This window comes from Bubalus bubalis, chromosome 1 (genome assembly GCF_019923935.1).
Source record: "Bubalus bubalis isolate 160015118507 breed Murrah chromosome 1, NDDB_SH_1, whole genome shotgun sequence".
Taxonomy (NCBI): domain Eukaryota; kingdom Metazoa; phylum Chordata; class Mammalia; order Artiodactyla; family Bovidae; genus Bubalus; species Bubalus bubalis.
This window is the reverse complement of record NC_059157.1, coordinates 103,942,165-103,969,931: the sequence shown is the minus strand read 5'-3', so window position 1 is coordinate 103,969,931 and position 27,767 is coordinate 103,942,165. Positions and strand designations below refer to the sequence as shown.

General features: G+C 38.1%; 1 protein-coding gene across 5 annotated transcripts in view; it reads right to left on the bottom strand.

The window, feature by feature from the left end:
* The window catches only part of GRAMD1C (GRAM domain containing 1C), a 98,633-nt gene that overhangs the window by 24,354 nt on the left and 46,512 nt on the right, over window positions 1-27,767 (bottom strand). For 4 of the 5 annotated variants that reach the window (XM_044941970.2, XM_044941976.2, XM_045165528.1 and 1 more), the window contains 3 exons: window positions 12,064-12,182; window positions 8,784-8,916; window positions 4,289-4,448 (listed from right to left, as the gene is read on the bottom strand). In XM_044941970.2, the coding sequence (XP_044797905.2) occupies window positions 4,289-4,448; window positions 8,784-8,916; window positions 12,064-12,107 (337 nt within the window). In that variant the 5' untranslated portion in view covers window positions 12,108-12,182. Of the gene's footprint in view, window positions 1-4,288; window positions 4,449-8,783; window positions 8,917-12,063; window positions 12,183-16,986; window positions 17,306-27,767 lie in introns of those variants that run through there. The other variant, XM_044941979.2, reaches the window with a different exon arrangement.

Genomic DNA, 27,767 nt, shown 5'->3' with positions numbered 1-27,767 from the left:
AAACATGCATTAGGTAGGTATGCAGGAAAGGCAGGTAATTTGGAGTTTAATTGAGTAACTAAAGAGATACAATTTGTTTTATCTTCCATTCTCTAAAAACTGGTGATCAGGGCTTCTATGCAATACAGAAACTACACCACAATTATTCTTTCTTTATTTGTAGATAAAGATGAATTTTATATGAGTTTTAATGTTACTCTTTAGGTAACTTATTAATGTGAATTGTATGGGAAGTGAATGAGAATTTTTTTTTTAAAGGATCACTCTTATAAAAGAGCAGATGCGAAAGAAAAAGAAAAAAAATCCTCATTTGGTTCTTTTATTGCATCAATTGAGATGATGCAATAAAATGATGATTTGGGGTTTTTTTCCTTCATTCTATTAAGTGACAAATTACACTGATTAATTTTTGTCTGTTGACCCATTCTCAAATTCCAGGAATAAATCCCACTTGGTCATAGTGTATAACCCTTTTAATGTACTGCTTTTGTTTGCTCGTATTTTGTTCAGGATTTCTATGTCAATATTTGTAAAGGATATTTGTAATTTTCTTGTAGTGTCTTTGCCTGTCTTTGGTATCAGTGTAAAAGTTTTCAAAATATATTCTGGATGCAAAAACAAACAAACAAAAATCCTCATTTGCGTGTCACTTATGTGTCTGGCCACTGGGTGCCAGAGCAGGTCTTCCTACAGGAGAAGCTTGGCCAAGCAGGGATCACTAACTCACACAGCTGCATGCTGTTGTTCTTTAGTTGCTAACTCATGTCCAACTCTTTTGCAACCCCATGGACTGTAGCCTGCCAGGCTCCTCCATCCATGGAATTTCCCAAGCACAAATGGTAAGGACACTAAGAGAGTCTAGTCATTCCTGGTGCTTGATCCTTTCAAAAAAACTTCCTCTCATTGATTTTTTCAAAAGAATACAACTGTCTTCTTAATACATTCTAATTTTTAAGAACCTGTTTATTTTTACTTATGTTTTTAAGAGTGTAGATTTAGTTTTCACCAAAGATACTTCGGTGTTTCCAAGCCAAGGTCGAACTTGATTTGGATTTGGTTTTCCTGGATTTGGTTCGGTTTTGGATCTGGATTTGATTTTAGATTTGAACTGGATTTGATTTAGATTTGACTTGGATTTAACTTTGGTTTTCATGGATTTAGTAAACAGCTTTCAGGGGTTTCCAAACCAGGTCTAAGCTGAACAGTAAGTGGACTAGAAATACAGTCATGTCAGACAGATCCAAACCACAACAATGTCCCCATCACCAACACTCCAGCAGGAATAGTAATATAACATGCTGGTACAAAAGAAGGTATAGCAGAACTCCACTGGCATGACTCTGCTTCCTGAAAGTTGAAAGTAGTCAGCCACTACCCTACCCTTCCTATTGTCTCCTCACTTCACTGACTTCAATGTCAGTAATCTTACAGCTAAAAAAAAAGAAAACTCCTTGAAGTGACCTTGAAATTTCATGACTTGATAAGCATGACAAGCCCAGGTTATTGGTTATAACTTAAAGAAAGTAAAGAGAACATGATTTGCTCTAAAGTTTCCCTTAAGCAACTGATTTTTGTTTTGACTGAGTGACTTCACTTTCACTTTTCACTTTCATGCATTGGAGAAGGAAATGGCAACCCACTCCAGTGGTCTTGCCTCGAGAATCCCAGGGACAGAGGAACCTGGTAGGAGGCCATCTATGGGGTTGCACAGAGTCGGACACGACTGAAGCAACTTAGCAGTAGCAGCAGCAGCTACATTCAAAAAATTAAGGTCAAGGCATCCAGTCCCATCACTTCATGGCAAATAGATGGGGAAACAATGAAAATAGTGACAGACTTTATTTTCTTGGGCTCCAAAATCACTGCAGATGGTGACTGCAGCCATGAAATTAAAAGACACTTGCTCCTTGGAAGAAAAGCTATGACAAACCTAGACAGCATATTAAAAAGCAGAGACATTACTTTGCCAACAAAGGTCCATCTAGTCAGAGATATGGTTTTTCCAGTAATCATGTATGGATGTGAGAGTTGAACCATAAAGAAGGCTGAATGCCGAAGAATTGATGCTTTTGAAGTGTGGTGTTGGAGAAGACTTGTGAGGGTCCCTTGGACTGCAAGGAGATCCAACCAGTCCATCCTAAAGGAAATCAATCCTGAATACTCATTAGAAGGACTGATACTGAAACTGAAGCTCCAGTACTTTGGCCACCTGATGCAAAGAGCCAACTCATTAGAAAAGACCCTAATGCTGGGAAAGATTGAAGGCAGAAGGAGAAGGGGATAACAGAGGACAAGATGGTTGGATGACATCACTGACTCAATGGACATGAGTTTGAGCAAGCTCCAGGAGATGGTGAAGGACAGGGAAGCCTGGTGTGCTTCAGTACACAGGGTTGCAAAGAGTCAGACACGACTAAGTGACTGAACAACTACTTTTGAAATCTCTCTCTTCCCTTCTCTTTTTGTGGTTAAAGAAAGTAGTAAGATTTATAGTATTACACCATGCAGATTTTCATTATGATTTTTTAAAACTCAAACTGTATTAGACTTAAATGTAAGACCTGAAACCATAAAACTTCTAGAAGAAAACATAAGCAAGTACATTCTTTGACACCTTTCTTAGCAGTATTTTTTATGTCTTCTCTAGCAAGATAAATAAAAGCAAAAATAAACAAATCAAACTAAAAAGCTTTTGCACAGTGAAGGAGATTATAATGAAAATGTAAAGGCTGCCTAATGAATGTCAGAAGATATTTGCAAATGATATATCTAATAAGGGGTTAATATCCAAAATATACAAAGGACTCATACAACTCAACAACTGAAAATTACCTGATTAAAAAAGGAAATGAGCAGAGGACCTGAATAGACATTTTTTCAAAGAAGACATACAGATGGCCAACAGGCACGTGAAAAGATGCTCAGCATCATTAATCATCAGGGAAATACAAATCAAAACCACAATGAGGTACCATCTCACACCATCAGAATGGCTATTACCAAGAAGATAGCAAATAACAAGTATTGGTGAGAATGTGGAGAAAAGGGAACCTTAGTACACTGTTGGTGGGAATGTAAACTGGTGCAATCATTATGGAAAATATTAGGTAAGTTCCTCAAAAAACTAAAACTAGAACTACCATAAAATCCAGTAATTTCACTCCTAGGTATTTTCCTAGGTATTTATCTGATAAAAATGAAAACACTAATTCAGAAAGATATATGTACCCTACTAGGTTCACTGCAGCATTATTACAATAGCAAAAATATGGAAGCAACCTAAGTGCCTATCAACAATAGAAGGGATAAAGACAATGTGGTATAGATATATACAATGGAATATTGTTGTTGTTTAGTTGAATTAACACTTATCCATGAATTGTTAAAATCAAATGCTAAATTATTAGTGATCTCACTAGAGATTAAAAAATAGTGTTCCTGTGGCCTGTTAGATTCAATAAAATAGATAATATAGTTTCTGGTGGTGGTTGTAGTTTAGTCGCTAAGTCATATCTGACTCTTGCGACCCTATGGACTGTAGCCCTCCAGGCTCCTCCGCCCATGGAATTCTCCAGGCAAGAATACTAGAGTGGGTTGCCATTTCCTTCTCCAGGGGATCTCCCCAACCCAGGGCTAGAACCCACTTCACCTGCATTGCAGGTGGATTCTCTACCAATGAGCCATCTGTGGTAAAGGGAAGCCCAAAATGGAATATTACTCATCCATAAAAAAGGATGAAATCTTGCCATTTTTGGCACAGATGGACCTAGAGAATATTATGCTTAGTGAAATAAACCAGACAAAGAAAGACATATACTGTATCATTTCACTTATATGTGGAATCACAAAACAATGAACAAGTATAACAGAAACAGAGCCATAGATACAGAGAACAAACAGGTGGTTGCCAGAAGGGAAGGAGGCGGGGAAGGAGATAAACAGGTGAGTGAGATTAAGAGGTACAAATTTCAGATACAAATGAGTCATGGGTAAAAAGAAAAAAAAAAGTTGCTTTTCCATCGCTACTGCTCCATTTCCACTGACTCAATGCATGGGGTAATATAGGCTAAATGTGATAAGATCTTCAAATTTCAGGCTTCTAAAAAGTGATGATGGGTTAGATTTAGCAGCCCCTTTCCCCTGTTTCTTCCATCCTTTTTTGATTCTTTATAGAGTGAGACTGTATTTGGTACAAAAAACAATTCTCAATCTGCACACACTTTATACAAAAGTAAACATTAAAAGACAAAACTGAAATTTTACTTAAAATTTATAAGAAAGTCTTTACCTTCATCGACAGAATCTGAAGTGCTGCTTTTGTCCAGAGAAAGATACTCATTTTTATTCAAGTCCAGTGATTTTGATGACTGTCTACTTAACCTCTTTTCTGAAGTTAGTGAAGGACTTTTGATATGTTTCTCACTTTGGGGTTCCTCTTTCCCTAACCCCTGGAAGGCAAACAATGAGTTCTTTAATAATAAACACATTTTGAAATGCTGCTCTTTGAGAGCTTTGTTATGTTTATATTACATTTGGTCCATAAAATATTGATAGATAATATAGATGATCCTAAAGTCATCTTCTTATACACTAATGAACAATACATTTATGAAGAACATCATAAAGAAGAACTCACAGACAGTTAACAACATGTGGATCACTTAAGTCGAAGAGAAAGGGGAAGAAGGACAAAAATAATGGAGTGGTCAGTTCTTTGGGGTGTGCAAGGAAAGGAGTCAAACCCAATGAGTTTCCCCAGGCAATACCTGCCCCATCAACTCAAGGAAGAGAACTCACCCATCTCTCAGGACCAGTAACTAAAGGGAAAAGGGAAAGAAAATAGAGATATAAAAGTCACATCAGAGTACAGTGAGGGAGAACAGATTAAAGGAGAAAGATTTAAGCAAATCCATAAGAATACAGTTGGATTTACTGTTAAGGGACTAAGGGGTTGTACATTAAAATACATTCAATATATACTGCTATCCATACTTTCTGGAAATGGCTTAATAAAGATATATCAAATTATAAAGAAATTTCTGTAATAAATTTAATATTAGGCCTTAAAGTATGAATGCTATTACTATGTTAGTAGTAGTCAAGTAGAGGAGTATTGTAATTAGGCTTAACGGAACAGTGTGAAAAATACAAACCATATGGAAGTGTACTTTCTTGCATTGTCTGCATATAAGCAGATGAAAGACAGCAAAAGCATATAATCGTTCTACCTCCTGCCCCGTGAGATCTTAGGGCAGCCCTGAACAACAGAAGCAGCTCCAGGGAGGAAGAGCTCCAGGAAAGCAGAATAACAACTGGGACCCAGGGCACAATTTATTAAAATATTACACTATCCTAAGTCAGAGGATTGACTTTTCAATCAGAGATTACTGTTAAAGTCAAGACTTGATTTATTCAGGAGTTCCACACTACAAAACAACATGCTTATTAGCTGACCTAGGACCTCTATAGATGCTAAGTAGAGTAAATTTCCACACATATTTCTTGTTTTAATTAAGATTTAGTTCCTATTGTAACAAACATGGACAGATACCTATAGGAAAAGCAACATCACTATTTTTGAATGGTTAGCATCTGGATGATTTGTATTTCTTTGTACACTTTTCTATATTTCCTGAATCTTTAAAGAGATTATTAATTTTGTAACTTATTAAAAACTTATTCTTAGGAAATTCTATTTCTTTTCGTTACTACCAACTTTGTTGGAGATTATTAATTTTATAACTTAACAAAAACTTATTCTTAGAAAATTCTATTTCTAACTTTTTGTTATTACCAACCTTTTTGGAAGTAAAAATGAAACAAAGTGACATGATATTTGATATCTGAGAATCTTACTGTACTTCTCCTCTTGAATGTAAAAGGCAAAAAGGGACCAAACTTCTAGATTACTTGTATTCCATAAACTGAAAACATCTATCCTAAACGTCAATGAAATATATAATCAAACTTAAAACATTAAATTACTCCTCTACATCCATTTCTTTTTCTTAGAGAAAGTATGACTTCCTTTAAGAACAAAACTAGAAGGGCCAACAGATTAACTATCTCAAGAACAGGTACAGAAGACATTGTCAAAGAAGCTGTAGGAAGGACTCAAGGAATATTAATATTAATAGTTCTGAAAACCTAGTCTCAAAGTCAGATATGTGTAAAGGGATAAGGGGACTGCAAGAGATCCCCTGTCCTGTTAAACCCCAAAACTCAGTGGCTTGTTCTTCTCAGTGAAAGCATACAAGGGGATTGGCATTCAGAATCACCTCCCTTACACAAGTAGTAAGTTCCTAAGTGTCCCTTGATGAATGAGTTTTACATGAAATCCACAACACAAAATCAGACTGAGATAGATGCATGATGGTCGCCTGAAACAAGCTGAAAACTTGCGGGCCTTTTACATAATCTATTTCAATGTTTCCCAAACATTTATTCACAACAGATGCTGGGAGCTCCGTGAGAGAAGGTAAAAGGGGTCCATTGCTGGCCACACACAGATTCGTCTTCAACTTTAATGTGTGCCATAGTTGCTTCAGTCGTGTCCATCTCTTTGTGACCCTGTGGACTGTAGCCTGCCAGGCTCACCATCCATGGGATTCTCCAGGCAAGAATACTGGAGTGGGTTGCCATTTCCTTCTCCATTCAACTATAATAGATTATGGTTATTGAATACTTAATATGTGTCAAGGACTATTCAATGTACTTTCACATATATTAATTAATTTAGTCCTTACGTAAAAATTCCTATGGGGTATTAGTGTCCTCATCTTATTGTTGAGAAAAGAAAGGCATAGAGAGGCTAAGTAATTAATTTATTTCAGGTCATACAGTTAGAAAGTGGCAGAGGTAGAGTGTGAAGCCAGTGCTTTGATTTAAAAAATTCAGCAATGGCCCAAAATTTGCATCACCAATCAGAAGAACAACAGCTGCACACTCTCATCACTTAGAATGTGGTTTCTAAGTGCAATCCATCACTAAAATCTATGGCTCCTTAGACAAGTAGCTGATACTAAGTCTGGGACTGAAAATATAAAAAAAGTGCTTGGGACACATTATTGTACCAGAAAGAAAGGAAGCTGTCAAAAATAATCGAGTATTTCTAAAGGACAGAGGAGCCAACTTAAAGGGGCTCCCATTGGCAGAGGGGACAATATGAGTATAACAAGTAATAATAATGATGACTGTGATTGATAGAAACTCACCAAAACTTTTTAAAAAATTGATAGGCTTATAATAATACTTGAAAAAATAAAGGAAGAAACTAACTAGCTCAAGTGCAAGTCGCTCAGTTGTGTCTGACTCTGTGACCCCATGGACTATACAGTGCCCATGGAATTCTCCAGGCCAGAATACTAGAGTGGTAGCCTTTCCCTTAGGAGAAGGCAATGGCACCCTACTCCAGTACTCTTGCCTGGAAAATCCCACGGACGGAGTAGCCTGGTAGGCTGCAGTCCACAGGGTCGCTACAAGTCGGACATGACTGAGCAACTTCACTTTCACTTTTCACTTTCATGCATTGGAGAAGGAAATGGCAACCCATCCAGTGTTCTTGCCTGGAGAATCCCAGGGACGGGGGAGCCTGGTGAGCTGCCATCTATGGGGTCACACAGAGTCGGACACGACTGAAGTGACTTAGCAGCAGCAGCCTTTCCCTTTTCCAGGGGATCTTCCCAACCCAGGGATCGAACCCAGGTCGCCCACATTGCAGGCGGATTCTTTACCAGCTGAGCCACAAGGGAAGCCCAAGAATACTGGAGTGGGTAGCCTATCCCTTCTCTAGGGGATCTTCCCAATCCAGGAATCAAACCAGGGTCTCCTGCATTGCAGGTGGATTCCTTACCAACTGAGCTATCAGGGAAACCCTAACTAGCTAACTAGCTATGAAAATTAACTGGATGTGTCTGATTTAGTGGGCTTCCCAGGTGGTGCTAGTGGTAAAGAACCCACCTGCCAATGCAGGAGATGTAAGAAACATGGGTTTGATCTCTGGGAAGATCCCCTAAAGGAAATGGCAACCCATTTCTTGCCTGGAGAATCCCATGGACAGGGGAGCCTGGTGGGCTACAGTCCATAGCGTTGGAAAGAGTGCAACACGACTAAAACAACTTAGCACGTATGTCTGATTTAGTAGTCAGTTTAATAAGCATTTGTTGTTACTCGAGCATGGTGCTCAGGGTTCTCACCTCCCCTTCAAAATTGATCCTTCCATTACATACACTATCTACTCTGAGAACAATTCTGCTATGCATTTTTCCACCTTATTTATTTTTAAAAATGTCTATCCCCTTGATAGGGGCTTCCCCAGTGGCTCAGCAGTAAAGAATTCCCTGCAATGCAGGAGCTGCAGGAGATGTGGGTTCGATCCCTGGGTTGGGAAGATCTCCTGGAGGACAGCATGGCTGAAGAATACCCACTTCCGTACTCTTGCCTGGAGAATCCCGAGGTCAGAGGAGCCCAGCAGGCAACAGTCCATAGAGTCGCAAAGAGTCAGACACAACTGAACCGACTTAGCATGCACGCATTCTCCTTACAGACTGATGTTCAGGAAACTGCCTGGTAACCCTGCACCATATCCAGGTCTGAACAGAAACACATATTATTCCCGTATAACCTCTGCTACTTAAAGGCTTAAAACTCTTGCCCTAAAATAAAAGAGCAGCCTCACATCATAAGTGTTCAAATATTTGGTATACTATATTTTTATTTGATCTTCCATTATGATGAAAACATGGTAATATCAGATAGATTTTAAAAGGGAATCATATACCAACCCCTTTTGGTGAATTTCCCTCAATTGACTCTGATTCTGAAGCCCGACTAATTGATTCACGGGTAAAACTGATTGACTTGGATAATTTTTCATCTCTCTCCCCATAGTCATGCAGGCTGCTTCTTCCTGGACTTCTGTAAGAAACAGAGCATAGAAACATAAACAAGGTTACTTCTGAACAAATAACTGATTTAGTCTTCTCATTCAGGTCCTTTTCTATTATAAAGCATTTTGAAGACAATTTTTTTAAAGTAACAGATAAGCTTCTACCTATAACAAAGTTATATTCTTAACTCACATGCAAATTGATCTCACTGCTGAAAATAAAATATGCTTATGTAAGATTTTATAAACTTCAGAAACCATTTAAAAATGAATCAAGTATAAATGGCCATAACCGCAACTAATACATTGAACACTGCTTGCTTAAGTTTTAGTTGTAAACAATGAAGATGCTTCGAAAGGGTCAAGGTAAGTGTTTGAGTTGGATGTTAGATGGCACCAGAAGGCAGTTTTAGATCTCATCCCTTCCCTTCAGATTCAGTCCCAGCTGAGATAGCACATCTCTCTGAGAAGGGGAACTCCTGACGTCTGAGCACAGAGCCCATCCATCAGTCCATGCTCTCCTCATTCCTGAGAACAAAAATTCCTAAGGTTAAAGGAGAAACTTCTCAAATGATCGTAGGGACACAGACTACAATAAATGCCTTGAGACTTGCTTTTCGTCTTTCAGGGAGTGGAAAAAAAAAAAAAGGAAAGTGTATGAAATATAAAAGGAGCACAAAAGGATCTCATTTCCAGTGCTCAACTTTATTGAGCGATTAGTATTACTATTTGATCATTACTATATTTAGATGTAAAGCTCTTCTAAAATAAAGTAGTAGCCTGACATCTGAGGCCAAGTTATCCTGAGAAAGAAAGAGAAAAGCCAGAAGAGTCTATACTATACTACTCCACTCAAGTAATACCTAGATCTACTCCTGGCCAATAGAATGGTAGCACCTTGAGGGAACAGGAGAAATGGCTCCTAAAGACAAAACCACAAGCTGAGTGCCTGTAGCTGAGGATTTTAAGGATGGAGGTGGATTGTGGAAAAATAAAAAAAGAGGACGGAGAGTGAAGAAAAGATTGAAAGTGAAGAGAAAAAAGATGAAAGAGCAGAGGAAATAAAGATCTAGAAAGGTGTGAGGCAGACACACTTCTCTCAGAGGTTGGAAGAACGGGAAAAGAGTAGAAGAGCAAATGAGGATCCTGCCACATCTTCTTTTAGAAAGCACTTGGTCACCTGAAGAAAAGCTGGATGTTACACTGTGTTACTGTGCACAAAGCAGCGGATCAAAAATATTTACTCCTTCTGTCTTCAAAGACTAGAAAATTTTCAAGTCGGCAGGAACCTTGGAGATCACCTAGTTTAACTGCCTCCTTTCACGGATGAATAAACTGAGGATCAGAAAGGCTAAGCGATTTGCCTGAGTTTGCTCAGCTGCTAGGTGGTGGTAAAGTTCAGACTAGAATCCAGATCTTCTTTACCACCATCCAAGGCTCTCTGCATTATGTCAAGTGCTTTTCTACCCAACTCCAGTACCTGAGAGAGGCTAGTAAACTTTACAAGGAGAGTAGTCCAATGGAAATGTTTAGCTTTACAGAAAACTAATACAATATACGTATGTAATCCATGTTAAAAAAAAAAAGACTGCAAAATATTAGTGCTGAGCTGACACAATATAAATAGGATCAGTACTACTAGAAGATTATCTGGATATGTACACATATTGAGAGTTCAAAAGCTTTCCATCTTAAGACTTATTTGCTATAGAATTTTTAAATAAATAATTTACCAAATTTTTCATTAAGTTTTAATTCATATACTATAAAACTCACCCAGTTTAAAGTGCACAATACAGTTGTTTACCGCCATCATCACTTTTTAATTTTAGAACATTTTTATCACCCCAAAGGAAATCCTATACCCATTAGCAGTCACTTCCATTCTTCCTCTGCCCCAGTTCCTGGCAACTACTAACCTACTCTCTATCTGCCTGGATTTACTGATTCTGGACTCCACTTCATGTAGGTGGAATCATACAATATATGATCTTTTGTGACTGGCTCCTTTGACTTAGCATAATGCTCACTGCAGAATTTTCATGTATTATCCTGAGTTATTTGTATTGCTTTGACCTCTGGACAAAATGCATTTTTATTTGAGAGGTTAATAAAAATGTCCACTCTTCCAAGTGAATTCCCATCAGTCAAAAATAGTCTCTCTCTACTCTGAATTTTTTCCACATTACCTATTGCTCTTTTTGGCCCTTATCATTTTCAACCGTCTATTAAAAGTATTTGCATTTTCCATAGTGCTATAAGCTCTTTTCATCAATGCATTCAAATATTTATTGAGTGCCAACTACAAGTCAAGCATGACGCTAGGGTATCCCTGAGAAAAGTCATATTATCTTTGTACCCTCAAAATATCTTCCAGCTGATTTACTTTATTGTTACATGTATGTTAGGTAGCATATTCCATATGGTCAAATATATGGTTTTTCCAGTAGTCATGTATGGGTGTGAGAGTTGAACTTTTAGCTAAGTGCTAAAGAACTGATGCTTTTGAACTATGGTGCTGGAGAAGACTCTTAAGAGTCCCTTGGACAGCAAGGAGATCAAACCAGTCAATCCTAAAGGAAAGATTCATTGGATATTCATTGGAACATTCATTGGAAGGACTGATGCTGAAGCTGAGGCGCCAATGCTTTGGCCACCTGATGCAAAGAGCCAACTCATTAGAAAAGACCCTGATGCTGGGAAAGATTGAAGGCAGGAGGAGAAGGGGACGACAGAGGATGAGATGGTTGGATGACATCACTGACTCTATGGATATGAGTTTGAGCAAACTCCAAGAGATAGTGAAGGACAGGGAAGCCTGGCATGCTGTAGTCCATGGGGTCACAAAGAGTTGGACACGACTGAGCAGCTGAATAATAAATGAGCTAAGAACTTAGTAGGTACTTCTCCATATCCTTAATAAAAAGGTTTACTAACACCATGCTTTATGCAAATCCTAGGTGACAGTTAAAAACTTAGAATTACATCATCTGATCTGTATTTGCTTACCAATTAACAAACTATTCATTGTCCTCATCTTTTACTCATTTCACTACAGAGAAGCAAGAGGCTAATTTCACCAAAGGTGAAACAGAAAGCCTGAATTAATAGTCTAAAAGACTTCTGCTTTGACTAAAGATTGATAGATCTTGACATTTCAAAACATTTTGTGGTACCTTGGCTGCACAGTATCCTCAATCAACAGGGAAAAGTTCTCCATCTCTTCAGCATGTAAGCCTAGCTCAGTGCCATAGTCCTCCTGGAGCAGCTGCCAGAATTCCTATCTGGTCAAGCTCTAGAATGACACAAAGATTAGCCTAACCATTGGGAACATAACAAGTTATAACACAGTAATTCAAAACATGAATTCTGACGTCAAAATAACCAGCTGTGCTGTTGCTAATGTATGGCTTTGGAATTGTTTGACCTTCTAGATATCAGTTTTCCGCATCCATAAAAAGTAGGTCAACAGAACGTATCTGACAGAGTTGATACTGGAAATAGGTAGACAATTTTTAAATGTGTACTATAATAACTACTGTGAATGGGAGGCAAGATATTTAAAATCCTCTTTTTATAAAATAATTTGTTAATAGTTTCTGGCAATTACTAATCTGTAATTTAAAATTTGCAATCCAACCAGTGTACCAGGGTGGTGGATCACCATTCAGAATTCCAATCAATTCAGAATCCCCTCCCCTTAATTTATAATGTATCTGAATATTTTAACTATATGTGAAACCTCATATATCAGTAAATTTTAAATTATATTTTCCTAAAATGCAAAAGTATGGAGTTTAGAATATTTCCTTTTTTATTTTTATTTAAAGTTTTTTTTTAATGTTGACCATTTTTATAGTCTTTATTGAATTTGTTACAATAGTGCTTCTGTTTTATGCTTTGGTTTTTTGACTGTGAGGCATGTAGAATCTTAGCTTTCCAACTTGGGATCAAACCCATCCCTGCTGCACTAGAAGATGAAGTCTAATCACTGGACCACCAGGGAAGTCTTTATTTCTATTTATTTTTCATAAAGTTCAGCTTGTTCTTTCTTTGTAAGTATCATTGGTGGTTGTTCAGTCGTTCAGTCATTTCTGACTCTCTGCAACCCCATGTACCGCAGCATGCCAGGCTTCCCTGTCCTTTACCATCTCCCAGAGTTTGCTCAAACTCATGTCCATTGAGTCGGTGATGCCGTCCAAACATCTCATCCTGTTATTCCCTTCTGCTCCTGCCTTGAATCTTTCCCAGCATCAGGGTCTTTTCCAATAAGTTGGCTCTTCTCATCAGGTGGCCAAAGTATTGGTGTTTCACCTTCAAGGTACTATCAGTCCTTCCAAGAATATTCAGGGTTGATTTCCTTTAGGATTGACTGGTTTGATCTCCTTGCAGTCCAAGGGACTCTCAAGAGTTTTCTCCAACACTACAGTTCAAAAGCATCAATTCTTCAGTGCTCAGCCTTTTTTATGGTTCAACTCTCATATCCATACATGACTACTGGAAAAATCATAGCTTTGATTAGACGGACCTTTGTCAGCAAAGTGACCTCTCCTTTAATACACTATCTAGGTTCATCATAGCTTTTCTTCCAAGGAGCAATTTCATGGTTGCAGTCACTATTCGAAGTGATTTTGGAGCCCAAGAAAATAAAGTCTATCACTGTCTCCCCATCTATTTGCCATGAAGTGATAAGACTGGATGGCATGATCGTTTTTTGAATGTTGAGTTTTAAGCCAGCTTTTCACTCTCATCTTTCACCTTCATCATAAGGCTCTTTAGTTCTTTGCTTTCTGCCATTAGGGTGGTGTCATCTGTGTATCTGAGGTTATTGACATTTCTCCCGGCAACCTTAATTTGAGCCTGTGCTTCATCCAGTCCATCATTTTTCATGATGTACTCTGCATATAAGTTAAATAAGGAGGGTGACAGTATACAGCCTTGACGTACTCCTTTCCCAATTTGGAACCAGTCCATTGTTCCATGTCTGGTTCTAACTGTTGCTTCTTGACCTGCATACAGGTTTCTCAGGAGGCAAGTAAGGTGATCTCTTTAAGAATTTTCCACAGTTTGTTGTGATCCACACATCGGTCTTTAGCGCAAAGAAGCAGATGCTTTTCTGGAATTCCCTTGTTTTTTCTATGATCCAACAGATGCTGGCAACTGACCTCTGGTTCCTCTGCCTTTTCTAAATCCTGCTTGGACAGATGGAAGTTCTCAGTTCACATATTGTTGAAGCCTAGGTTGAAGGATTTTGAGCATTACCTTGTTAGTATGTGAAATGAGCAGAATTGTGTGGTAATTTGAAGTTCTTTGGCATTGCCTTTCTTTGGGATTGGAATGAAAACTGATCTTTCCCAGTCCTGTGGCCACTGCTGAGTTTTCCTAAGTTGCTGGCATACTGAGTGCAGCACTTTCACAACATCATCTTTTAGGATTTGAAATAGCTCAGCTGGAATTCCATCACCTCCACCAGCTTTGTTCTTAGTAATGCTTCCTAAGGCCCACTTCACTTCATACTCTAGGATGTCTGATTCTAGTGAGTGACCATACCATCATGGTTATCTGGGTCATTAAGGCCTTTTTTTGTACAGTTCTTCTGTCTATTCTTGTCACCTCTTCTTAATATCTTCTGTTTCTGTTAAGTCCATCAGGGTTAAATAATCTAATATAAAAAACTCATATATTACAAAGGAAAACAAAAATAGTATGAAAATCAATGGTCTGATTTTTAGAAACATTATAGATGGTTAATTAGATAATTAGGCAAGGTAGAGGAAAGCAGCATTACATGAAGCAATTGCTGGCAAGATTCTTTACTTCTCTCATTCATTCAACAGATATTTATTTAGAACCTACCAAATGTATAGGACAACCCAGGTGGCTCAGTGGTAAAGAATCTGCCTGAAATGTGGGAGATGCAGGTTTGACCCCCGGGTGGGGGAAGATTCTCTGGAGAAGGAAATGGCAACCCACTCCAGTAATCTTGCCTGAAAAATTCCATGAACAGAGGAGCCTGGTGGACTACAGTCCATGGGGTCACAAAAGAGTCAGACACAAGTTAGCAACTAAACCACACCAAATGTATATTACTACACTAGATACTAAAAAGGATAAAAATGATATCCCACTTGTTCTCTAACAACTTATTATAATGTAGTTGAAAAAACATGGGAAACTTTTATGTAAAAGTTAAATAGGACAAACTATAACACTATTACGTACTAAAGAACTGATGGAATCAACATGATATAGAAGTATAAAAGAAAGAAACATTAGTGTGATTTAGGATGATCAGAAAAGGCTTCCATTATAGAAGGGTCTTCAGCTGAGCTGAAGGTATACAACAAATAGAGGAAATGGAGAAATTAAAAAATTGGGAAGCGGAAGTCTACATAACAATATAGAATAAATACATGAAAAACACAAGCAATATTTGTTCTGAAGTCAGTAAACACTGTATCAAACTACTTGGAGTAAGAAATTTAAGTGAGGAAGTAGTAGGGATAAATATAGAGATTTTACAGGGCCAAAACATACAGATATCTTGAATTCTTCCCAGCTATTCCCAACAACATTTCCTTTTTTTTTCTTTCTGTATATCTGCTCTGTCTAGTAGCTTTGGTATCTGTTATGTTACACTAGATGACCTTCATCATTTCATGGAAACTCAAAGACATTAAGAACAAAATTTCTGCACTTTCGACTGCTAGTTCCCAGATGACTAGCATTTCATAAGAGTAGCTATTGAAACTTCAGATATTATTTCAAAAAGTCAAAAATATCCAAACAGTTACCTACAATAAAGTTATTCAAGCTGGGTAAAATGTCAGGTTACTTTGTTTGGGGCTGAATTCTATTAACCTAGAGTGGTTATCTCAGGCTGATAAGAAACTCTCATTGGAAATAATGAACGTCTAATAAACAGTAAACAATAAGGTTCTAACATTTTATTATTTAATATACACAACTTATTTGGTGGATAAAAAGTCTTTTGAAGCACAGTGTCCATAGAATAAAAATAACAAGGATCACTAGTGGTAGAGAGGGAGAAGGCAATGGCACCCCACTCCAGTACTCTTGTCTGGAAAATCCCATGGATGGAGGAGCCTGGTAGGCTGCAGTCCATGGGGTCACTAAGAGTCAGACACGACTGAGCGACTTCACTTTCACTTTCCACTTTCATGCATTGGAGAAGGAAATGGCAACCCACTCCAGTGTTCTTGCCTGGAGAATCCCATGGACGGAGAAGCCTGGTGGGCTGCAGTCCATGGGGTCGCACAGAGTCGGACACGACCGAAGCAACTTAGTAGAAGTAGTAGTAGTACTGGTAGAGAAAGTTAAGAAACAACTGTGCTTGATCCTAAAGGTACCCCAACCTGTCTGACTCTCACTCCAGAAGAACCATTTGTGAATAGCTTTTTTTTTTTTTTTACAATAGCAGTTAGCTAATACTGATAAGTAGCTCTGATAATTATAACTGATATGTTCCAAAGATGTTATCTTTGAAACACTTTCAATGTCATAAATGCATGGTTAACTTTATAAAGAGAAACAAGCAATATTTCAATATACTTATGGAAGATTAAGCTTTTATAAAAACTCTTCAGGAAATAATAGGTATCAAAATATCCCCAAAACAAACTAAAACAAGTAGATAAACAATGAGCTATACACTCTGACAGCTTCCTAAGAGTGAAAGAAATGAAACCTATGAGTAAAATAGTAACAATAAAAATACAATTTTATTTGACTACATATATAAATGTTTTAAATACATTATAAGATACTATCAGGAAGTTAATAGAGTAACTTCAATATATTTTAATCTATTAATTCAATACAAATATATAAGGTTAAGAGAAAACAAAATAGAACTCATTTAATTTGCCACTTATAGATTTGCTAATTTGTTAAAAATGATTTTTTCTACAAAGTTGGCACAAAGTCACAAAAATGATTATTTACAGCCACATTGAATATTCAAACACTAAAACATATACCCAGACTGGTATTCATAATTCTTTCAATAATCAGCAGCAGAACCTGGGTTAAGTAACCTTAAAGAAAATTTAAATCTTAAACAAAGGTTGACCACCTACCTGGGAACAATGGGGAGGAAGGCTCCCCGTTCAGTCTGCTGAGACGAATCAAGCAGTAATCAGATAAGGCTCAAAAGTCAGATCAATTTCTAGCCCTGAAAGCTTTGTATTCTAAGTACACTGCAAGGTTTCTCTACAGTAGAGTTTCAAACATTTAATGACAACTATGTAAAATCACTGCTTTAATCTTCTAGTTTTGTTATGAATTTTCCTTATAAAAGACAAGCTCTACTATAATTTAAAGCACATTATTTGTCACTTCCTGGTTTGTAGAACCAGTACTCTTCCAGGCTGCCGGTCAGAATGCAGAATTGGAAGTTACACCTCACTCTACAGGTTCCCAAGCCACGCCTACTAGAAGAAGGTAGGTAAACAAGGCTTTATTAAAGGGACAGGTCCCAATTTCTTCTGTTCTACACATCGATTAGAAACAATAAAATGCAAATGAAAATACCTTGCTTATGCTCCATTATGTAAAACACCTATTGCAATAATATCTTAATCTTTTTGTTAAAGTTAAATATTCGATATATTAAGGATTAAATTTTCTTCTCCATGCCGATGCCTCCTATTCAATCCTGGCAATGTCATCACTTCTTCATATACCACTTCTTCAGTGCTAAGTCACATCCCCATGAGACTCCTGCATTAACCCTTTACAACTATCAAGGATTTCGTTTCTTGAGTATTGTAAATAGAATGTCAGGAACGAGCTTTTCGGGTGGAGCAATTCCAAGAAGCAGTCAGTACATTTTTCATCACTCAGACATTTACATCTTGATTACTCAATAATTCTTTCCTTTATAAATATTTTTAACTTTATTCAGAATAATAACTTCCTGGCAGGGACCTTGACTATAGAAAACACTATGCAGAATCTCAACTACCAGTTCTAATTTATTACCCAGAAGAAAAATTTTCATCTAAATGAAAGATCAAATCTTGCCCTAATTTCTACCTAGCTGTTCCAGCTAGTTTAGTAAAGAGTGTGACAAGTCAAAGGCTACTTGATGAACTGCAAGGATTAACCTCTTGGTGATGAGGTAGGGTTGCTAAAATCTAATCATATTATACAACAGCAGAATAAGGGACCAAAGGGACACTGGAAGATAGTATTTGCTCAAACTGAAGAGAACTCATTATGGGGTGGGCTTCCACTCCCCAAAAACCAGTGCTCTTGACATATTATGGCAGTTCTCATTGACCTAAACCACAGATAAGTATCTTTACTCTACCAGGATAACCAAAGAGCTATGAGAAAAACATACATTAACTGTACTATACATGATCTTTATATACTTTTGCCAAGTATAAAAATCCAAATGACTGGATACAGAGCAGAGCTCAGCAGGTTTAAGAGAGAAAACAGAACCTAAGCCTGGACCTGAAGAAAGTCCGACATACAAAGGCTGAGTGGAAGAGGAGTACCCAGAAAAAAAGGATAGAAATTCAAGAGAGGCAGAAGAAAGTTCAGAAAGAATGACATGGAAACCAAGGGAAAAAGGTATTTCAAAATACAGAGACTACACCATGGTGTGAAATGCTGCTGAAATATCAAGAAAGACAAGCTTATGTATGTCAAATTCAAGGGTGCAGAGGAGTGAAGCAATCTGGCAAGCCAGCTGACCATAACTGGAGAGGGCAGGGAGAGGGTAACACAGAGAGGAAGAAGGAGAGAGTCTCTAGGGGAGGGGGAAGCAGCCAGGTATGAAGAGCCTATATTCCGTGTTAAATATAAAAGGGAACCTACCAGTTTACACATAGAAAAGCAACAACTGCAGATGTGTGTTTTTAAAAGATGCACTTTTTAAATGACAGCGTCTTTGGTAACAACCTGAAGGACAGATTCGAGTGTTTAGAGAGATCTTCAGGAGACTACTGTAATGATTCAGGCTAGAAATGATGAGGCTTGATGACTGACATGACACGTTGGCAAAGAAGAGGTAAGCAAACAAGGATGCACCAGGTTTCTGGCTTGGGTGACTGGCCAGGAGGAGGCACACTTCACTGGGCAAGGGAAAACAGATGGAGGAGTTCTGCCAACCAGACAGGTAAAAAAGAGGGAACAATAGACAAATACTTCTACACTGCCAGGTTACTATATAGACTATGTGACTAAAATACTTAGCAATTGGCATTGATTTTTTTCCTGGTAGGTTTGAATACTGCTCTTATTAGATGTCTAAAACTACTGGAAAACTTCTAGATTTGCAAGTAATTTCAAAAGGAAGAATCATTGGAGATGGGCATAAGGAGGAATAAGAGGTTTGATAAGGCTGAAGAGTCTGCAAGAGGAAGCTGGATGGCACTCTTCTTAAAGATGACACTAACTTGATCAGTCAGTTAACCACTCTTTGGAGAATGGCCTCAGCACTGTTGACTTCCTAGAGAGGCACTCAGAGCATCTGACTCAAACCAGCTACACTCACAAGCTGCACACACATGCTCCATAGTAAATACACTAATGCTCAGAAGGGGAACAGTCTTTTCTAGACTTCAGAAGGTGTTCATCCTTACCATCCAGGTGCCTGAATACCTTGGAAGTCAGATTAGTAATCAGAAATCTGCATGATAAGCATGAAGTCAGAACAAAGGTAGACGATTTTTAAGGGAAAAACTACCTTTGATGCTGGTGAAGCCTGATGAGTCACTTCTGTCTCATCTCTGTTCGCTCCTCCAGTGGTCAAAGTCTACCTCTGTGACTTTGCTTTTCTGGCCTAAGTCCTAAGTCCTTGGCCTAAGTCTGGCCAAGTCCCCTTCAGATCAACGTATTTTTCCTTTATAGATACTAACATAGGTAATCAACTGTTTGTTTTTTTTAATAATTTTTTCATTTTTGGCTGTGCTGGGTCTTCACTGCTGCTCAGGCTTTCTCTAGTTGCTGCAAGCAGGGGCTACTCTTGGTACAGCCCACAGGCTTCTAATTGCTGGGGCTTCTCTTGTTGTGGAGCACAGGCTCTAGGATGTGCGAGCTCCAGTAGTTGCGGCATCTGGGTTTCAGTGGTTGTGGCTCCCAGTGTCTAGACCAATAGGCTCAATAGTTGTGGTGCACCATCTTAGATGCTCTGTGGCATGTGGGACCTTCCCAGATCAGGGATCAAACCATGTCTCTGCATTACTATGTCTCCTGCATTGACAGACGGATTCTTTACCACTGAACCTTCAGGGAAGCCCTCAATCAACTGTTTTAAACCACTTTTCCCCCAACTGTCATCCTTCAATTACAGATTCCCCAAATAGAAGTTGGAGTGACTTGTATCAAAATTGGGAGAGGGTGGGTCGACATACATTGAAAACCTATCCTCATCACTTCATCTCTAATTCTGACATATGCCTCCTCCTCCTTTTGGCCTTTGGGAATAAGCCTGAAAGCCATTCTGTCTCTTCAAGTCTTAGAATTTAAAATGAGTACAGATTTCTGCTCTATTAGGCCCTGGATTTAAACACTCAGTTCAGTTCAGTTCAGTCACTCAGTCGTGTCTGACTCTTTGCAACCCCATGGACTGCAGCACACCAGGCTTCCCTGTCCATTACCAACTCCCAGAGCTTACTCAAACTCATGTCCATAGAGTCAGTGAAGCCATCCCACCAACTCATCCTCTGTTGTCCCCTTCTCCTCCTGCCTTCAATCTTTCCCATCATCAGGGTCTTTTCCAATGAGTCAGTTTTTTGCATCAGGTGGCCAAAGTATTGGAGTTTCAGCTTCAACATATTCAGGACTGATTTCCTTAGGATGGACTGGTTTGATCTCCTTGCAGTCCAAGGGACTCTCAAGAGTCTTCTCCAACACCATAGTTTAAAAGCATCAATTCTTCAGTGCTCAGCTTTCCTTTTAGTCCAACTCTCACATCTATACATGACTACTGGAAAAACCAAAGCTTTGAATAAATGAACCTTTATTGGCAAAGTAATGTCTCTGCTTTTTAATATGCTGTCTAGGTTGGTCATAGCTTTTCTTCCAAAGAAAAAGCGTCTTTTAATTTCATGGCTGCAGTCACCATCTGCAGTGATTTTGAAGCCCAAGAAAATAAAGTCTGTCACTGTTTCTATTGTTTCCCCATCTATTTGCCATGAAGTGATGGGACCAGATACTATGATCTTAGTTTTCTGAATGTTGAGTTTTAAGCCAACTTTTTCACTCTCCTCTTTCACTTTCATCAAGAGGCAATTCAGTTCTTCGTTTCCTGCTGTAAGTGTGGTGTCATCTGTATATCTGAGGTTATTGATAACCAATAACCTCAATCTCAGTATGTACTCTTTGAGCTTCCCAATAGCCCCATGCACTGGCAAGAGACATCACTGTTACGTCTCTCGGAGGAAAAACAGTGCAAAAAGAACAGTTCAATTTCTGTACACATCCTGCCTACATTAATAGTATCATTAATCCTAAGATAATATCACTAGAAACATGAAAATAGTAACAATGTTGTGGTGGGCTGGGGCCAGACCATAATGTCTCTAAATAAAATCTTAGATTTGGTGGTCTGGCTCTGACACAAAACATGGAAGGGGGAGCAGCTTAACCTCAACCAAACAGTGGAGGACTAGAGGCGGGGGAAGGCTGAGGTTCTCTAAAAAACATAGAAAACACGAATTGTTTGTATCCCAGAAGGGAGCTATCACTGTCTTCTGGCCCCACAAATCCCAACCACTCAACGTCTGTTCTTCAAGAAGGTGCTAAACTCAAAGGCTGTGAACTAAGCTGAAGCACTATCAATTACAGCACGGATGACAGGGTGACACTTTAGACACATGCCTAAAACTGCAGACTTACAGTAAGTAAACTAAGCCAAACATCTGAAATAAACTGCCCTTTCTGAAGGACAGCATCAGAGGAACTGTATGAATGGGGGAAAAAATGTACTTTTAAAAACATTCTTTCTCAAAGGCACCATATCTTCCTCAGGCTTTTTTCACCTCTTGTAGATTTATCTTACTGGAGAAATTTAAATACACACATACTTGACATACACACACACAGAGAAATTTAAAATCATCCTGTTGTCTTAATCAATCCTAACGGAGTAATCTTTTATATAGATTTATATGCTTTAAGGATTTCTTAGACAAAAGTAAGCAAAAATAACACTTATATCATTCTCAAATTCCTGAATTATAAGTAAATATGATTATAATATTCTGAACTTAAACTATCTAAAAATAGTTTGAATATACATAAAATTTATTATTCAAATTACTTGTGTTTTTTCTAGAATTTTGTAGTTAGGCTGTATAATTAATGGATTTTGGTTTTTACCCTCTCTTTAAATACAGTATTACAAAAGATCAATGAATCTAACCAATGTGGCTTATCACTTTAAAAAACTAGAAGATAATTATGGCTCATAAAATTATGGACAACACTAAGACTACATCAAGCACCTCGCCCTATGCCTGGCACCTAATACTTCCTAAGTGGGAGTTACTATTATTGTTATAGATATTAATAAGTTAAAAAGAACTGTTCTTCAAAGATCACTAAGAGAGTACAGGAAGAGTAGCTATGTTGTTGATTCTGTTTTCTAATTCCTTCTCTTGGTGAATTCTACAGTGTTTAAAATTTCAATTAGGACACCTTTAAAACTGAGATCTCACCTTCACCTTTCATTAAGTTGTGTATAGTATTTAACATACCAGTATAAACACTGATTTTTGTCATAGTATAGACCAGAAACAGTAACCATTCTCTTTATTAAAATGAGAGTATAGGGATATTTCCTGGTGGTCTAGTGGTTAGCACTCTGTGCTTTCACTGCTGAGGGTACGAGTTCAATTCCTGGTCGGGGAACTAAGATCCCATAAGCCATGTGGTATATAGCCTCCCAAAAAATCATTTTAAACGAGAGTATACTGTCCACTTGAAATAGAGTTGCATGTTCAATGTTAAAGATAACCAAGCAATGCAAAGATTTGAAAGCTTTAACTACAGTAAAGATGGTGATACTCCTCATGCACACATCAAAAACACAGGCGACATCAGGAAGTTTTCAAAAAGGATTGGCTTTTACTTGCAGCCTATAGAAAAATGTTACTTGGCTACGATGGCCTCAGAAGTATTCTCCAAGTCCCTCTCTTTCACCCACTTTAAAGAGCTTTTTTTTCCTTTTGACCATTAAATTTCAGATCTCAGTTTCTCCTAGCTCTTCTGTAAGCCTGAACTTTATCATTTCCCTGGAGGTATTTGTTTTCATGAGGATACATCCCAACTCACTTGCATGTGATAAGTGCAAAAGTGATTTGGAGAGGACACTCAGATCCAGGGTATAACAAACACAAACTGCAGTAGCAGTGCCAGGCTCCTTGTTAGAATGAGGGAATGCACTCGGAAACACTTGGTATTTGGGGGGTGGGTTAATCACAATATCTACCTAGGGCAATACTGGAGTTTTCAGCCCCTGTCGGTAAGAGCAGCCCAGGAGGTGAGGTGGGGCCTTCCAGCAGCAGGACCTGGAAGGGCAGAGTGGAGTTGCCGGTGCTTAGGGCTTACTGCATTCACTTGGTGCTCTCCCCAGGTGGTTGCCATGCACCACTGGACCCAGCTTCCTTGGGCCCACCACCCTAGGCATCTCCCAGGTAGAAGCATGGGCATGGGGTCCGGGGAGACTGGACACCCAATGACAATACAGACTTAAGGGGGTGGGAGGAGGTTGACCTTGAGGCTGCCCTGCCCATCTTGTCTTTTCCCTTAAGGAGAGGGGAGGGGCTGGGCTTGACAAGATCCCCCACCGCCACCCCACCCACTTCTCTCCTCTCTCTCCATCTCCTGACTTCCAGGTCACTTTGAGTCCCCCAGCATTCAGGGAAAGAGAGAGCATTCAAGCAGAGCACTGTTTGAAAGACCCAGACCTCAGCAGCTGCCTGAAAAATCAGAAGCCATTCAATCCTAAGAGCACTCTAGTGAGGGGCTTAGCTGGGAGGTGGGGAGGAGAGGAGGTAAGCTTTCTGACAGTGGTGTTTAAACTCCTGCTGCAAAGAAGGAGCCTTTCTTATAACCTGGAAATCTCTACTCTTCCTTCAAGCCATATATATATTTTTTAAATAACAGCTTTACTGAGCTATAATTTACATATCATAAAATTCACTTTTCTAAAAGCATACAGTATGGAGGTTCCTTAAAAAAACTAAAAATAGAGCTACCATATGATCCAGCAATTCCACTCCTGGGCATATATCCAGAGAAAATCATAATTCGAAAATATACATGCACCCCAATGTTCACTGCAGCACTATTTACAATAGCCAAGATACGGAAGCAACCTAAGTGTCCATCAACAGGTGAATGGATAAAGAAGATGTGGTGCATACATATAATGGAATGTTACTCAGGCATAAAAAAGAATGAAATGATGCCATTTGCAGCAACATGGATGGACCTAAAGATTATCACACTAAGTGAAGTCAAAGACAAATATCACATGATACTACTTATATGTGGAATCTAGAGAAATGATACAAATGAACTTACAAACAGAAACAGACGCACAGATTTAGAAAACAAACGTGTAACAAAGGGGAAAGGTGGTGCAGGGGGGATAGAAATTTGGGATAAACAGATATACATCTCTATATATAAAATAGATAATCAACAAAGACATGCTATATAGCACAGGGAACTCTACTCAATACTCTGTAATAGCCTATATGGAAAAGAAGTTGAAAAAGAACAAATACCTCCATGTGCTACACTGTGCTTAGTCACTCAGTCATGTCCAACTCTTTGCGACCCCCGTGGACTGTAGCCTTCCAGGCACCTCTGACAATGGGGATTCTCCAGGCCAGAATACTGGAATAGGTTGCCATGCCCTCTTCCAGGGGATCTTCCCAACCCAGGGATGGAAACCAGGTCTCCCACACTGCAGGCAGATTCTTTACCATCTGAGTCACCAGGGAAGCCGAGATATATGTATATGTATAACTAAACCACTTTGCAGTATACCCCAAACTAACACAACATTGTAAATCAAATATACTCCAATATAAAATAAAATATTTTTAATGTTATTGCAAAATAATGGCTATAGAGAAATAAATATCTGTCAAAAAAATAAAAAATAACAGTTCTACTGAGCTACAATTCACATACCATTATATTCGCTTTTCTAAAAGCATACATATCAGTAGTATTTAGCATATCCTGAGTTGTACCACTATCACTACTAACTTTAGAATATTTTCATCAACCTGAAAAGATATCCAAATTCATTAGCAGTCACTCCACATTCCTTCCTCTCCCTAGCAACAAATTTATTTTCAACTTCTATGAATTTGCCTGTTCTGGACATTTAATTAAAATAGAATCATACAGGAGAGGGAAATGGCAACCCACTCCAGTGTTCTTGCCTGGAGAATCCCAGGGACAGAGGAGCCTGGTGGGCTGCCATCTATGGGGTTGCACAGAGTCAGACACAACTCAAGTGACTTAGCAGCAGCAGCAGCAGCAGCTCGTGGAAAAAACCAAATGAACTTTGCAGGCTACCCAACATATTAGTTTCAGGTATACAACATAGTGATTCAATATTGTTATAGGTTATATACTCCATTTAAAGTTATTACAAGGTAATGGCTATTATTTCCCTGTACTGTAAAATCCTGAAATACTTTTAAAAGTAAAAAATACATAACCATTTGCATATATTTCAGACTGCAAATAATTAGTTCATATGATTGTGTAATAATTCAGTCTTTACCCTGTTATTGGCTCTTTGTTATATAAACAATGCTATGATGAACATCTTGTACACACACACACAAAAATAGAATCATACAATATGTGGTCATTTAGGACTGGCTTCGTTCACATGGCATGTTTCAGTCCTTTTTATTGCTAAATACTATTCCATTGTATGAATATGTATTTTGTATATTTTTATGCATACTTTCATCTGATGATATTTCCATTTTTTGGCCACTATGAATAATGCTATGAATATTTGATTGCAAGTTTTTGTGTGAACCATATGCTTTTAATTTTCTTGCATTAACCCAGAAAGGGAATTTCTGGGTCATATGGTAGCTCTATATTCAACATTTTGAGGAACTGCCAAACTGTTTTTCAAACATTTCAAAGTTTTACAATGCCACCAACAATGCATGAGGGTTCCAGTTTAACCACATGTTCAACATTTGTTAATGTCCGTCTTTTTATTTTAGCCATCCCAGTGGGTGTGAAGTGGTATATCTCATTGTAGTTTTGATGTATGTTTCTCTAAAAGCTAATGACCCTAGGCATCTTTGCATGTACTTGGTCATTTGCATATGTTCTTTGGAGAAATTACTACTCAAAATCTTTGCCCATTTTTCACTTCGCTATTTGTCTTTCTCCTGTTGAGTTGTAAGAGTTCTTCATGTATTCTGGATACAAACACCTCCTCAGATATATAACTTGTACATTTTTTCTCCCAATCTATGAGTTAGTTGTCTTTTCCCTTTCATGATGGGCCCCAGCAAACACAAAAGCTTTTAATTTTGATGAAATTGAATTTATCTATTTTTTTCTATTGTCACTTGAGCTTTTTGGCCATGCAGCATGTGGAATCTTAGGTCCCTGACCAAGGATCAAACCCATACCCTCTGCATTGGAAGCGTGGAGCCTTCACCACTGGACCACCAGGGAAGTCTTGTCACTTGAGCTTTCGATGTCATAGCTAAGAAACCACTGTCTAATCCAAAGGTCATAAGTATTTACACCTAGAATTTCTTCAGATAATTTTATACTTTTAGACCTGCATTTAAGCCTATGATCCATTTTGAGTTAATTTTGTATATGTTAAAATTCACTATTTTGCATGTTGATATCTAGTTATTACAACAGCAAACCATTTGGTGAATCCAGCACTATTCTTTCCTCACTGAACTGTTTTGGCAACCTTGTCAAAAGTCAATTTATGATTGATAATTTTAAGATTTCTAGATTCTCATTTCTATGCCATTAATCTGCATGTCTAGACTTTTGCCAGTAGGTATACTGCCTTGATTACTGGTTTGTAGTAAGCATTGAAATCAAGAAGCATAAGTCTTCTAGTGTTATAAACCTAATTGTATTCCCCCAAATTCACATGTTGAAACTCTGACCCCCAATATGGCTATACTTGGATATAGAGATTTTAAGGAGAAAATTAAAGTTAAATGAGGTTGCTCTAGTCTGAATTGTGTCCACCTACAATCCATATGTTGAAGCCCCAACTCCCAATGTAATGGTGTTTGGAGATGGGGGCCTTTGCGTTCCAAAACTCTTAAGAAAATAAATTTCTGTTGTTTAAGCTGTTTAGTTGATAGCATTTTGTCATGGCAGACCTAATAGACTAATTCATCCAACTTTGTTCTTTTTCGAGATTGTTTTTGCTATTCTGGGTAACTTACATTTCCATGTGAATTTTAGGATCTACTTGTCAATTTCTATAAAAATGCCAGTTGGGATTCTGATACAGATTGTATTAAATCTGCAGATTAACTTGTGGAGTATTGTCATCCTAGCAATATTAAGTTATCTAATCCATGAGCATGAGATTCTTTTCTTTTACTTAAGTTGCCTTTAATTTCTTCCAACAATTGCTGAATTTATTTATTGGTTCTAGCACATTTTTATTGGTTTTCTTGGGATTTTATATATAGAAAAACATGTCATCTGTCAACAGAGATAGTTTTATTTCTTCATTTTTAAAGCAGATGTCTTTTACTTTTTTTCCTTGTCTAATTTTCCTGGCTAGAACCTTCAATACAATGTTGGATAGAAGTGGCAAGAAAGGGCATCTTTGTCTTATTCCTGACCTTAAAGGGGAATG